Raw genomic sequence first — 14,587 nt, 5'->3', positions numbered from 1 at the left:
TTGTTTCCTCTGATGATGAAGGCTCACATTCCTCGCCGTCTCTTCTCGTCACGTGTCAGTCGAGCGTCGCGAGGCATCACAAATGTGCCGTAAAGCTTTATAAAAGTTTGCGTGTTTCTACAAACTTCATCTTTTGTGTTTTACAGATGTTTCATGATAAATAACATAAACAAGTATTTACATGTTTAAAATAAGAACATGTCCAAACACTGATGCATGCTCTGTTCACCTGGACGCTGCGTCTTCAGCGGACCAGGAGGCGGAGTCAGTACTGGATTCATAATCACAAATATTATTATGTAATATTATTAAGCTAAAAATCGTATATATTTAATCTTCACTATGAAAACATTAGGAAGCTCTTGGCTTTACCTTTTGAAAAACAAAAGTTAACGATCGATGATCATATTGGAATAAATAATTAGATTTAAGATAATAACACTGCACACGTTTAATATTACAAATATGAAATGCAGCTTTGTTTAATGATGTCATCATAGTGCTGACCTGCAGTGGGATTTGCTGTATTTTTCCTTTAAATCCAATTTATTCAGATATAATTATTAAACCTACAGAGAGATATTCACGCTCTGAACGACATAAACGATAGAAGAATGAGATTTACCAGAGCAGCTCTTCGACATTTGTCTTAACATCGAATCCTCTAAAAATAAACCACAACATCAAAACATTTGCGATGACAAAAGTTTAAATTGTGTTTCTAACTGCTGCTTGTTAAAATTCACGTTCTCTGTGAAACGAAACAGAAAAATGAAGTTTCAGCTACTAACTCACAGCTTCCCAAATAAAGTCGGGATGAATTTGGTGATGTGGAGTTTTCTGCTAATCACAGAGTTGTTCCTCGGAGTTCCCCTGGGGAATCCGTGTGGGTGGGCCTGGTGGCTAAAGTAAAGCGCTGCATGCACGTGTGGGAGGATGACGCAGCTGAAGTAAAGTTTACATCAGGGACAAACGACTGTGTGAGTCTGGAGGAAGTCTGCAGAGCTCCTGATGTTTCTGTTGATCCTGGCTGAAGGAGCAGCTCCACAGAATACACACACTAAATTCCCAGAAACCACGCAGACACACACACACACCACACACACACACACTAAATTCCCAGAAACCACACACACACATATCTGTGTGTCAGTAAGTGTGACGCTCGCTAACACTGCCACTGAAGAATGAACCAGAATCGACCCCGATGACTGCTCAGTTCCTCTGAAAAGTGAGTGGGTGGTGTCAGTGGGTGGAGGGGTGGGTCAGTTTGTAGTTTGAAACTCAAGTTATTTTTATAATTTACATTAACAGATGTAAAATACCTCCACCCTGTCACGCCTTATCTGATCAGATAGGAGCAGCGCCTCTCCAGCGATCAGCTTTTTATAACTGACTTCCTCCCTCGAGTCGGCTGTAACTGTCACGATCCTGGGTCTTATGACCCAGCGTTTTGAGTTTTAGTTCTTTTGATGTTTATAGTGTATGTTTAACCTTAGTAGGTTTCCTATGTTCATTTGCTTATTAGCTCCCCCTTGTGTTTTCAACCCCTGTGAAGTCTCCCTTGCCCTTCGTATGTTTCATGCCTGTGTGTCTTATGTTGTCAGGTCTGCGTCTCATTATATTTCCTGTTTTATTTTGAAGGAGTCCTGTGTTCCTATGTTCAATGTTTTTAGTGTTACTCTCTCCTGGTGACGTCGTTATGTTCATGTGTGTCAGCTGTTTCTCCATGTGTTCCCACTTCCCTCATTCAGAATCAGAATCAGAATCAACTTTATTGATCCCTGGGGGAAATTATTTTTTGTTACAGTGCTCCATTATAAACCAACATTAAGACAAGACAGACAATACGCTAACTAAGAATAGTACAATATATACATATATATACATACATAAGTCACTCATTATCCTCCTGTGTGTATTTAGTCCGTGTGCTTTCAGTCGTTCTTTGTCAGGTCGTCTGCTCATCCATGTCACTGCTTCAGGAATCTATGTCAGTTCACCATGTTTAAGGTTTTTTCATGTTTAGTTTTAGTTCACCCAGTTTAGGTTATTGTTTCGTTTCACCAATGCCCTTTTGTTTGTACCTTTTTGCTAGCCTCAATAAATGGCTTGTTTTTTGTTAAAGTTTTTGGAGTCTGCGTTTTGGGTCCTTTTGTCAACACATACAGTCTGCCCTCGCCGGACTGTGACAGTAACTGCAGCAAAAGCTGGTTCTGCAAAGTATCGCCTCAGGGGGCTGAATAATTACGCACACCCCACTTTGCAGTTATTTATTTGTAAAACATGTTTGGAATCATGTCTGATTTTCGGTCCACTCCTCACGTGGACACCACTTTGTGTTGGTCTTTCACCTGGAATTCCAACAAAATTGATTCATGTTTGTGGCTGTAATGTGACAAAATGTGGGAAAGTTCAAGGGGGCCGAATACTTTTGCAAGCCACTGTATTCCAGATAAATGACTTTCATCCAGAGAAAAACTTTGCAACAGGTTGTTAGTGAGCGTTTGGGGCACGGAGTAGGTTTAAGTTCAGTCACATACCAACACTTTCAGGCTCAAACAGAGAGCAGCCGACAGATGTGAAGCTGTGGGATATGATTCGTGGTGCCTTCCCTTCACATCTGTGAAGGCTGCGTTCCACTTCTGGAGAGGCGTGTCCAGCTTCCTCGTTAGTCACCACAGATGCTAAATCACCCTTTGCTCTCTGTTCAGAGCCTGAAAGTCTGAGTGTTGGTGGCGACCCGAGCAGGTGCAGGACAAACATGTTCCAGTCGCAGCTTTTCTGTGTTGGGACGAGTACAATGATGGTGGACATCAAGACACCTGAGCGCGGACGTTTGCTTCTTGAGGCGGGAGACGAGGTTTCATGGAGGCTGTTAACGTTTTTAATAATATCACGTTAATGTTATTTTTTAATTGACGTAACGTTACAAGCTGACGTCAGCTAGCGTGTGATGTTACAAGGTTCAAGCTCAATGTCAGTTTGAAATGGTGTCACTGTCAGTTAAGATGCTGCAGGTTCCTAAATGAACCACGTTGTTCAGTAAGTGCTGCTTGTGACCACGTATTCTGCAGATACGGAGCTTTGTGTACACGGTGAGCTCTAATAGGTTGGCTCAAGCAGCATCTTGAGGAAGGTCGCGCTGTGAGTCGTCCGGTGCGAGGATGTTTTCAGGTCACCTGTTGTCTGTGAGCCTGCGGGGGTGAGGCGTCACAAAGACGGGCACAGATCAACCATTAATGCCTGAATAGCCGGTGGATACTGGGCTCCACGCTCGGCTTCCTTCGTTGGTCAGTGGTTGTTTTTTTGGTGGTTGATTCTGATTCACGCTGTTTCTTCAACATAAAGCTAGAGAGAGCCGCCAAAGCTGAACCGCAGAAACACAAGAAGCAGCTGTGACCGTCAGCCTGACTGCAGCTCTGTGTTAAGCAGACTGAGCTGTCGAGGCTGATTATGAACTAAGGTGTTTATCCTGCTTTTTAGCGGGAACGATTATTTGAGCAAAGATCTCTCGGTGACAAACGTTCACCAGCAGGGAGATTTACACTTGGCTTTTTTATTGGCAGAAACTTTTCACAGGTTTTTATTCATCTGAAATATTCTGAGATACTTTGCAGAGCTGTGTGTCTACAGACGTCCTGTGTAATTAATAAACTGAACCCAAGTCTCACAAATTCCCGTGTGTAGAAACATTGTTCTTGTATAAACTATCTTTATAACAGTTTAGAGATCTACAAGAGGGCTACTGACATCAGAGAAATGAGATTCAGATCGTTTTAAAAAGCCAGCTGTTTTAACTGTTAATGATTATGTTTAGTTTATGTACCCGAGTGTGAATTTAGCCGTCACACTGTAACATACAACACACTGCCTGAAGAGCATGTCTGTCCTTCAGGTCTTTGCTGTGCTGATAGTCACACACATGCAGGTCACAGAGGAGCACGCTCGGTTCAGTGCGATTACTCATGCTGCAGCACATTCCTGCGCTTACCCGTCTCTTCCTTTATTGGTGAATCATATCAGGGAAACAAGGGCCTGATATGATTGAAAAAAATCCTCTTTCAATGTTTAGAGATCAGGTCTGAGTGACGGCTCTCTGCACGCACCTCATTGAGGCTCAGGGAGGGGCGGGGCCATCTGCTGCGACCGGTCAGGGTGAGAGAAGGAAGACAGGATAAAGACGTGCTGTGGAAGAGAGACGGAGATTAATCCGGTCTTTAAGTCTGACGTCATTAGCCGTGTCTGGGCTCAAACTCTGCTGCAGGTCCATAAATCAAACGATCACTGTGGCATCACTGAGAGTTAAAAACTGTCTAAATTCTTTCATCTGTAATAAAATGATCAGCGTTCTGCTTTACCAGGTGTAACAATGAAGTTTAACATCCAGGCATCCATGAAAACGGAATTTAAGACATTTAACGGAGTTAGAAGTTAGCAGGTAGTTAGCTTCTATCTAAATACAATGTAGCATGTTCTGACTGAGAGATTTCTGAAAAAGTCAAACGTACAGCTCTGCTATCACTTCCAACATAAATGAAGACAGAAACTAAACAGCAGTGACGTTTGTAGGGTTACTGAAGTTGGGCTAGCTGCTATATAATGATGTGCTACGTGACCGCTAGCGACACAGCTATGTTAGCATAAACAGTGACGCTGGAGGATGAACACTAACTTCTTTCCACTCGATAAAAGTTAACGTGAAGGTTCCTGATGGTTAGAGACAAATGCAATCGCATGGCAGGATGCTGTAAACGGACCAAACTTCAGTCAGGAGAACAACTGAGATAATCCATCCACAATACGAGGTTAGTCATTAATATACTGCTGCTGGGCTGCAGTTACATCGTAAGGGTTTAAACACTGAGCTTTAAAATGAACACTGGTAATAAAAGCCGAGGGAGGCCGGCAGTGATCACTGACTGTTTTTAGGGGCTTTTTAGATCAAATAGAACAAGATACAAAGCATTACAGTTTTTTCTGAATGCTTAAACCCTAACTGTGATTCCTGTAGCACAATCTCTAAAACTATTCAGACTTATAGCAAAACCACTCACTGAGTTTGCAAAACTAAAAGCACAAAAAACTGCTTTGCACTCAGTTTGCAATTTTGTAACACACACTTTGCAAAACTGTAGGCACAATTCACTGCACAACACTCAATTACCAAATTTCCAACACACTCCTAGCAAAAGTATACACATGTATGGCTATCATTAACACTAATTTGCCCAACTGTCTGGCACACTTTCACATGTCAAAACTTTCTTAGATAATTCGTTCACTTTGCAATCAGCCTAGCACTATAATACAGGTAAGCTGTGTGTGCGGAGTACATGGAGGGAGCAGGAAGAGTGAGAAGTAGAGGAGGCCGAGGAAGAGGACGTGGAGGTGAAGAAGTAGGATGAAGAGGACGACAAGGACAAGGAGGAGCAAGAGGAAGACGAGGAGGGGGGAGAGGAAAGACGAGGAGGGGGGAGAGAGTGGAAGAGTAAGAAATAGAATTGCTGATGAATCAGAGCTACAATAGTGGACCATGTCATCAACCGTGGAATGACCCTGAGGGTAGCTGGCCAACGGGTCCAGCCTAACTCGAGCCGCTACACTGTAGCAAGCACCATAAGGACATCTTGAAATGAGAATCGGTTAGTACAGTCACTTCGCACAAAGATTTGTAGCACTGCCATATGCCAATGAGAAACACACCAATACCATTGATGTAAAAATACTGAAATTGTTACTTTGCAGAATTGCTAGATGAGCAGATGCTGGGGCAGAGGAAGCATGTTCACTGCAGACCAAGTAACCCATATAGTCATTATGGCGATTGCAAATAATCCTATACTTGGAAATAAACACTTGTGTTTGTTTTGATGTGTTTGAATAAACAGCAGTACTTGAAGTTTGGATCCCTCTATGCTTATGGATCTATGACAGAAGTATGAGCTCACACTGACATAGCCTACCTTGTGCACAGAGAAAGCAAAAGCCAGATGTGTTTTGTATTCATACCATCAGTGTGCAGTTGGCGCATTGTGTGCTTAGTAGATGATGGCTTGTGTGTACTGTTTGATACGGAAACACCATTTTTACGAAGGTGTGTAGAGTTAATCTAGCTGTGTTTGCTTTTGCAAGAGAACTACAATGTTTTGATTATTGGGTGACAGGTTTTCTTATTTGTGTGAAGAGTTTTGCAAAATTAGCCAATAGTTACAAAAAATGTGCTTAAGCAATCAGAAAAAACTGTAAAACATGTTAAAAACACAAACGCCATGTTAACTGCAGACTACTTTGGGCCCGGAAGCAGGATTCGTCACGTCGTCACTTAAAGACCGAATAACTGATATGATTCAGTGCAGAGAGGTCTATTAACACATAGTGAGTGAGGAAGAAACACCCAGTGCATCATGGGAATCCCCCGGCAGCCTACACCTATTGCAGCATAACTAAGGGAGGATCCAGGGTCACCTGGTCCAGCCCTAACTATATGCTTTAGCAAAAAGGAAAGTTTGAAGCCTAATCTTGAAAGTAGAGATAGTGTCTGTCTCCTGAATCCAAACTGGAAGCTGGTTCCACAGAAGAGGGGCCTGAAAACTGAAGGCTCTGCCTCCCATTCTACTTTTAAAAACTCTTGGACAGGGGTCTCAAACTCCAGCCCTCGAGGGCTGTTGCAACACACCTGAAAAGTGCTCTAATGGGGTGGTATGGTACTATAAGGTCATTAAGATGAGATGGGGCCTAAAAACTGAAGGCTCTGCCTCCATTTTTACTTAAACAACATGACGACGTCTCTGCAGACGACGTGCTGAATAATTGTGATTATTAACAATAAACTTTATTCCTGCTGAATGTTCACAGATGCTGTTTGAATCGTGACGTTCAGAGATCGTCTCCACCAACGATCTGTCTCCTGCTGAAGCTCACAGACACACAGGTGTGTGTGTGTGTGTGTGTGTGTGTGTGTCTGTGTGTGTGTGTGTGTGTGTGTGTGTGTGTGTGTGTGTGTGTGTGTGTCTGTGTGTGTCTGTGTGTGTGTGTGTCTGTGTGTGCGTCTCTGTGTGTGTGTTTTGGACACAAACAGGAAACAGACTTGTGTGTTTCTCTTCACAAACTTTATTTTAGCTTCATTTTGTCTTCAGTGCTCAAACTTTCACTTCCCAGTTCAGAATCAAACTTTCCAGTTTCCCTCTGACGCCGCGCTTCTCCTTCAGCGGCGGCGCGACTCCTCGTCTTCCTCGCCAGCTTATCTCTGTCCCTCGTTTCACTTTCGTCTGTCCCGCGCTCGCAGCCAGCTGCTTCATCGGCACATCTGTCCGGTATCAGTTAACGTGCTCACGCCGTCGACGGCTCACGGCGCTCTCCGTGGCTCCGACTGCTCCGTCTCTACGTCAGAGAGGAGCAGCGAGTCGAGGAGAGCCCGCTGTGATTGGTGGGCTCAGAGTGGCATAATAATCAAAACAGGAATAAATAAATAAATAGAAAACGTCTCTACATCAGCTCCTCGCCATCACGGCGGCTCAGTCCTGCGTCTGCAGCGTCCCGGCCAGGCGGTCCCAGTGGGTGAAGTACGGCGCAAAGTTGCACTTGGACTTGAGGTGGTGAAGGTCGTGGTGGCGCGCCCCGCCGTACAGCCCCAGCGGCACCAGGCGGTGCGTGGCCCACGGCAGGTCGTAGCCGCAGTGATCCTCCACCGACAGCCAGATGTTGACCACGAAGAAGGCGAGCTCGGTGAGCGGGTGGCAGCCCAGCAGGAGGGGGTTGGCGGCAGCGAACAGGCCCAGGCTGAGGGTCTCCCAGGTGCCCGAGTACTCGGCGGTGAGGGCGGAGGTGGAGGTGTAGGTGTGGTGCACCTGCAGGAGGAGGAGAGAGAGCGTGAGGTGGAGGAAGAACAAAGGCGTGACATCGTCACCACCGCCATCGTCCTCGGGGACTCACCTTGTGGAAGGTGCGGTAGAGCCAGGGCACTCGGTGGTGCAGCAGGTGCCAGGCGAAGCTCTGGAAGTCAAAGAGCAGCAGGCACACGAGCACCTGAGCCAGCAGGCGCGGAAGGGGCGGGGCCTCCTCGGTCAGGTGCACCGGCCTCAGGTACCAGTGCAGCACGGTGAGCGGGAAGATGAAGACCAGGTGGTTGTAGAGCGTCAGAGCCAGGCAGCGCCGCACCGACGACCAGCTGACGGAGCTCTGAGGCTGCAGCTTGTACCTGAGCACCCACGCCCACCTGGTGGACAGCGCGTCCAGCAGCAGGAAGGGCAGGCAGAAGGACAGGTAGACGCAGAGCGAGAAGAGCACGGGGAAGAAGGGCGAGCGCAGGAGGGGGGCGTGTCCCAGCACGAAGGTCCACAGAGGCTGCAGCAGCATCGCCATCCTTCAGTTTGTCTCACAGTCGGAGCTCTGCTCGCCTTCATCACCACTGCTCCATTTAATCAGGCAGCAGGCCCCGCCCACACAGCGTCAGCAGCAAGAACACCGCCCTGCCGTCCCTTATTGGGATGTTTTCCTACTGCCGGAGGGAAAATGGAAAACCCTCCCTCCCCACACTCCACCACCTCCCACTTCCACATTCCACAGCAGGCTCTTTCACTGTGCACTGAGGATTGTCCGGCTGTGAGAGCCGCTCACCTGCTTCCATTGTTGGCAGGTTGAGCAACGTGTGTGATGTTTAACACGGGCTGAAGCAGCCTTTAGCTACAGCTGCGGTGTTAGCCCGCGCTGCCACACCTGAGCCGTGGCAGGTTCACACACCTGAGGCTCTAAGTGAACATTAAAGAAGCTGTGCTTCAACTTTGTGGTGCGCTGAGAGTCTGTACCTCTGCTGAAGTACAGGATGTGTGTTACTTGTGTACTCGTGCGTGTGTGTGTGTCAGCATTATGAGAAATGAATGTGTGAGCTTACAGTGGTTCAGACCTCAACTGAGGATGATGACGACAGGTTGTTTCCTCTGATGATGAAGGCTCACATTCCTCGCCGTCTTTCTCGTCACGTGTCAGTCGAGCGTCGCGAGGCATCACAAATGTGCCGTAAAGCTTTATAAAAGTTTGCGTGTTTCTACAAACTTCATCTTTTGTGTTTTTACAGATGTTTCATGATAAATAACATAAACAAGTATTTACATGTTTAAAATAAGAACATGTCCAAACACTGATGCATGCTCTGTTCACCTGGACGCTGCGTCTTCAGCGGACCAGGAGGCGGAGTCAGTACTGGATTCATAATCACAAATATTATTATGTAATATTATTAAGCTAAAAATCGTATATATTTAATCTTCACTATGAAAACATTAGGAAGCTCTTGGCTTTACCTTTTGAAAAATAAAAGTTAACGATCGATGATCATATTGGAATAAATAATTAGATTTAAGATAATAACACTGCACACGTTTAATATTACAAATATGAAATGCAGCTTTGTTTAATGATGTCATCATAGTGCTGACCTGCAGTGGGATTTGCTGTATTTTTCCTTTAAATCCAATTTATTCAGATATAATTATTAAACCTACAGAGAGATATTCACGCTCTGAACGACATAAACGATAGAAGAATGAGATTTACCAGAGCAGCTCTTCGACATTTGTCTTAACATCGAATCCTCTAAAAATAAACCACAACATCAAAACATTTGCGATGACAAAAGTTTAAATTGTGTTTCTAACTGCTGCTTGTTAAAATTCACGTTCTCTGTGAAACGAAACAGAAAAATGAAGTTTCAGCTACTAACTCCAGCTTCCCAAATAAAGTCGGGATGAATTTGGTGATGTGGAGTTTTCTGCTAATCACAGAGTTGTTCCTCGAGTTCCCCCTGGGGAATCCGTGTGGGTGGGCCTGGTGGCTAAAGTAAAGCGCTGCATGCACCGTGTGGGAGGATGACGCAGCTGAAGTAAAGTTTACATCAGGGACAAACGACTGTGTGAGTCTGGAGGAAGTCTGCAGAGCTCCTGATGTTTCTGTTGATCCTGGCTGAAGGAGCAGCTCCACAGAATACACACACTAAATTCCCAGAAACCACGCAGACACACACACACACACACACACACACAACACACACACACACACACACACACAACACACACACACACACACACACACCACACTAAATTCCCAGAAACCACACACACACATATCTGTGTGTCAGTAAGTGTGACGCTCGCTAACACTGCACTGAAGAATGAACAGAATCGACCCCGATGACTGCTCAGTTCCTCTGAAAAGTGAGTGGGTGGTGTCAGTGGGTGGAGGGGTGGGTCAGTTGTAGTTTGAAATCAAGTTATTTTTATAATTTACATTAACAGATGTAATACCTCACCCTGTCACCCCTTATCTGATCAGATAGGAGCAGCGCCTCTCCCAGCGATCAGCTTTTTATAACTGACCTTCCTCCCTCGAGTCGGCTGTAACTGTCACCATCCTGGGTCTTATGACCCAGCGTTTTGAGTTTTAAGTTCTTTTGATGTTTATAGTGTATGTTTAACGCTTAGTAGGTTTCCTATGTTCATTTGCTTATTAGCTCCCCCTTGTGTTTTCAACCCCTGTGAAGTCTCCCTTGCCTTCGTGTGTTTCATGTCTGTGTGTCTTATGTTGTCAGGTCTTGCGTCTCATTATATTTCCTGTTTTATTTTGAAGGAGTCCTGTGTTCCTATGTTCAATGTTTTTTAAGTGTTACTCTCTCCCTGGTGACGTCGTTATGTTCATGTGTGTCAGCTGTTTCTCCATGTGTTCCACTTCCCTCATTCAGAATCAGAATCAGAATACTTTATTGATCCCTGGGGGAAATTATTTTTTGTTACAGTGCTCCATTATAAACCAACATTAAGACAAGACAGACATACACTAACTAAGAATAGTACAATATATACATATACATACATAAGTCACTCATTATCCTCCTGTGTGTATTTAGTCCGTGTGCTTTCAGTCGTTCTTTGTCAGGTCGTCTGCTCATCCATGTCACAACTTCAGGGAATCTATGTCAGTTCACCATGTTTAAAGGTTTTTTTCATGTTTAGTTTTAGTTCACCCAGTTTAGGTTTATGTTTCCGTTTCACCAATGCCCTTTTGTTTGTACCTTTTTGCTAGCCTCAATAAACGGCTTGTTTTTTTGTTAAAGTTTTTGGAGTCTGCGTTTTTGGGTCCTTTTGTCAACACATACAGTCTGCCCTCGCGGACTGTGACAGTAACTGCAGCAAAAGCTGGTTCTGCAAAAGTATCGCCTCAGGGGGCTGAATATTACGCACACCCCACTTTGCAGTTATTTATTTGTAAAACATGTTTGGAATCATGTCTGATTTTCGGTCCACTCCTCACGTGGACACCACTTTTGTGTTGGTCTTCACCTGGAATTCCAACAAAAATTGATTCATGTTTGTGGCTGTAATGTGACCAAAATGTGGGAAAGTTCAAGGGGGCCGAATACTTTTGCAAGCCACTGTATTCCAGATAAATGACTTTCATCCAGAGAAAAACTTTGCAACAGGTTGTTAGTGAGCGTTTGGGGCACGGAGTAGGTTTAAGTTCAGTCACATACCAAACACTTTCAGGCTCAAACAGAGAGGCAAGCCGACAGTGTGAAGCTGTGGGATATGATTCGTGGTGCCTTCCCTTCACATCTGTGAAGGCTGCGTTCCACTTGCTGGAGAGGCGTGTCCAGCTTCCTCGTTAGTCACCACAGATGCTAAATCACCCTTTGCTCTCTGTTTCAGAGCCTGAAAGTCTGAGTGTTGGTGGCGACCCGAGCAGGTGCAGGACAAACATGTTCCAGTCGCAGCTTTTCTGTGTTGGGACGAGTACAATGATGGTGGACATCAAGACACCTGAGCGCGGACGTTTGCTTCTTGAGGCGGGAGACGAGGTTTCATGGAGGCTGTTAACGTTTTTAATAATATCACGTTAATGTTATTTTTTAATTGACGTAACGTTACAAGCTGACCGTCAGCTAGCGTGTGATGTTACAAGGTTCAGCCTCATGTCAGTTTGAAATGGTGTCACTGTCAGTTAAGATGCTGCCAGGTTCCTAAATGAACCACGTTGTTCAGTAAGTGCTGCTTGTGACCACGTATTCTGCAGATACGGAGCTTTGTGGTACACGGTGAGCTCTAATAGGTTGGCTCAAGCAGCATCTTGAGGAAGGTCGCGCTGTGAGTCGTCCGGTGCGAGGATGTTTTCAAGGTCACCTGTTGTCTGTGAGCCTGCGGGGGTGAGGCGTCACAAAGACGGGCACAGATCAACCATTAATGCCTGAATAGCCGGTGGATACTGGGCTCCACGCTCGGCTTCCTTCGTTGGTCAAGTGGTTGTTTTTTTTGGTGTTGATTCTGATTCCACGCTGTTTCTTCAACATAAAGCTAGAGAAGAGCCGCCAAGCTGAACCGCAGAAACACAAGAAGCAGCTGTGACCGTCAGCCTGACTGCAGCTCTGTGTTAAGCAGACTGAGCTGTCGAGGCTGATTATGAACTAAGGTGTTTATCCTGCTTTTTAGCGGGACGATTATTTGAGCAAAGATCTCTCGGTGACAAACGTTCACCAGCAGGGAGATTTACACTTGGCTTTTTTATTGGCAGAAACTTTTCACAGGTTTTTATTCATCTGAAATATTCTGAGATACTTTGCAGAGCTGTGTGTCTACAGACGTCCTGTGTAATTAATAAACTGAACCCAAGTCTCACAAATTCCCGTGTGTAGAAACATTGTTCTTGTATAAACTATCTTTATAACAGTTTAGAGATCTACAAGAGGGCTACTGACATCAGAGAAATGAGATTCAGATCGTTTTAAAAAGCCAGCTGTTTTAACTGTTAATGATTATGTTTAGTTTATGTACCCGAGTGTGAATTTAGCCGTCACACTGTAACATACAACACACTGCCTGAAGAGCATGTCTGTCCTTCAGGTCTTTGCTGTGCTGATAGTCACACACATGCAGGTCACAGAGGAGCACGCTCGGTTCAGTGCGATTACTCATGCTGCAGCACATTCCTGCGCTTACCCGTCTCTTCCTTTATTGGTGAATCATATCAGGGCTTATGGATCTATGACAGAAGTATGAGCTCAAACTGACATAGCCTACCTTGTGCACAGAGAAAGCAAAAGCCAGATGTGTTTTGTATTCATACCATCAGTGTGCAGTTGGCGCATTTGTGCTTAGTAGAATGATGCTTGTGTGTACTGTTTGATACGGAAACACCATTTTTACGAAGGTGTGTAGAGTTAATCTAGCTGTGTTGCTTTTGCAAGAGAACTACAATGTTTTGATGATTGGGTGACAGGTTTTTTTATTTGTGTGAAGAGTTTGGCAAAATTAGCCAATAGTTACAATAAATGTGCTTAAGCAATCGAAGAAAACTGTAAAACATGTTAAAAAACACAAACGCCATGTTAAATGCAGACTACTTTGGGCCCGGAAGCAGGATTCGTCACGTCGTCACTTAAAGACCGAATAACAGATATGATTCAGTGCAGAGAGTCTGTTAACACATAGTGAGTGAAGAAGAAACACCCAGTGCATCATGGGAATCCCCCAGCAGCCTACACCTATTGCAGCATAACTAAGGGAGGATTCAGGGTCACCTGGTCCAGCCTAACTATATGCTTTAGCAAAAAAGGAAAGTTTGAAGGCCTAATCTTGAAAGTAGAGATAGTGTCTGTCTCCTGAATCCAAAACTGGAAGCTGGTTCCACAGAAGAGGGGCCTGAAAACTGAAGGCTCTGCCTCCCATTCTACTTTTAAATACTCTTGGACAGGGGTCTCAAACTCCAGCCCTCGAGGGCTGTTGCAACACACCTGAAAAGTGCTCAAATGGGTGTTATGGTAATATAGTCATTAAGATGAGATGGGGCCTAAAAACTGAAGGCTCTGCCTCCATTTTTACTTAAACAACATGACGACGTCTCTGCAGACGACGTGCTGAATAATTGTGATTATTAACAATAAACTTTATTCCTGCTGAATGTTCACAGATGCTGTTTGAATCGTGACGTTCAGAGATCGTCTCCACCAACGATCTGTCTCCTGCTGAAGCTCACAAGACACACAGTGTGTGTGTGTGTGTGTGTGTGTGTGTGTCTGTGTTGTGTGCTGTGTGTGTGTCTGCGTGTGTGTGTTGGTGTCTGTGTGTGTGTGTGTGTGTGTGCTGTGTGTTCTCTGTGTGTGTGTTTTGGACACAAACAGGAAAACAGACTTGTGTGTTTCTCTTCACAAACTTTATTTTAGCTTCATTTTGTCTTCAGTGCTCAAACTTTCACTTCCCAGTTCAGAATCAAAACTTTCCAGTTTCCCTCTGACGCCGCGCTTCTCCTTCAGCGGCGCCGACTCCTCGTCTTCCTCGCCAGCTTATCTCTGTCCCTCGTTTCACTTTCGTCTGTCCCGCGCTCGCAGCCAGCTGCCTCATCGGCACATCTGTCCGGTATCAGTTAACGTGCTCACGCCGTCGACGGCTCACGGCCCTCTCGTGGCTCCGACTGCTCCGTCTCTACGTCAGAGAGGAGCAGCGAGTCCGAGGAGAGCCCGCTGTGATTGGTGGGCTCAGAAGTGGCATAATAAATAAAAACAGGAATAAATAAATAAATAGAAAACGTCTCTACATCCAGCTCC

General features: G+C 45.1%; 1 protein-coding gene across 1 annotated transcript; it reads right to left on the bottom strand.

Annotated features, from left to right (window-relative positions):
- Positions 1-7,462: 7,462 nt before the first annotated feature.
- Positions 7,463-8,439, bottom strand: LOC113027856 (cholesterol 25-hydroxylase-like protein). Its single transcript, XM_026177683.1, has 2 exons — positions 7,936-8,439; positions 7,463-7,850 (listed from the first exon to the last, which is right to left on the bottom strand). Exons 1-2 carry the CDS (start codon positions 8,362-8,364, stop codon positions 7,518-7,520), a joined length of 762 nt encoding a protein of 253 aa, XP_026033468.1. The 5' UTR covers positions 8,365-8,439; the 3' UTR covers positions 7,463-7,517.
- Between the last annotated feature and the right edge of the window lie 6,148 nt (positions 8,440-14,587).

This window comes from Astatotilapia calliptera, chromosome 8 (genome assembly GCF_900246225.1).
Source record: "Astatotilapia calliptera chromosome 8, fAstCal1.2, whole genome shotgun sequence".
In the NCBI taxonomy this organism is placed as follows: Eukaryota; Metazoa; Chordata; class Actinopteri; order Cichliformes; family Cichlidae; genus Astatotilapia; species Astatotilapia calliptera.
The sequence above is the reverse complement of the archived record's forward strand: the minus strand, read 5'-3'. Positions and strand labels throughout refer to the sequence as shown.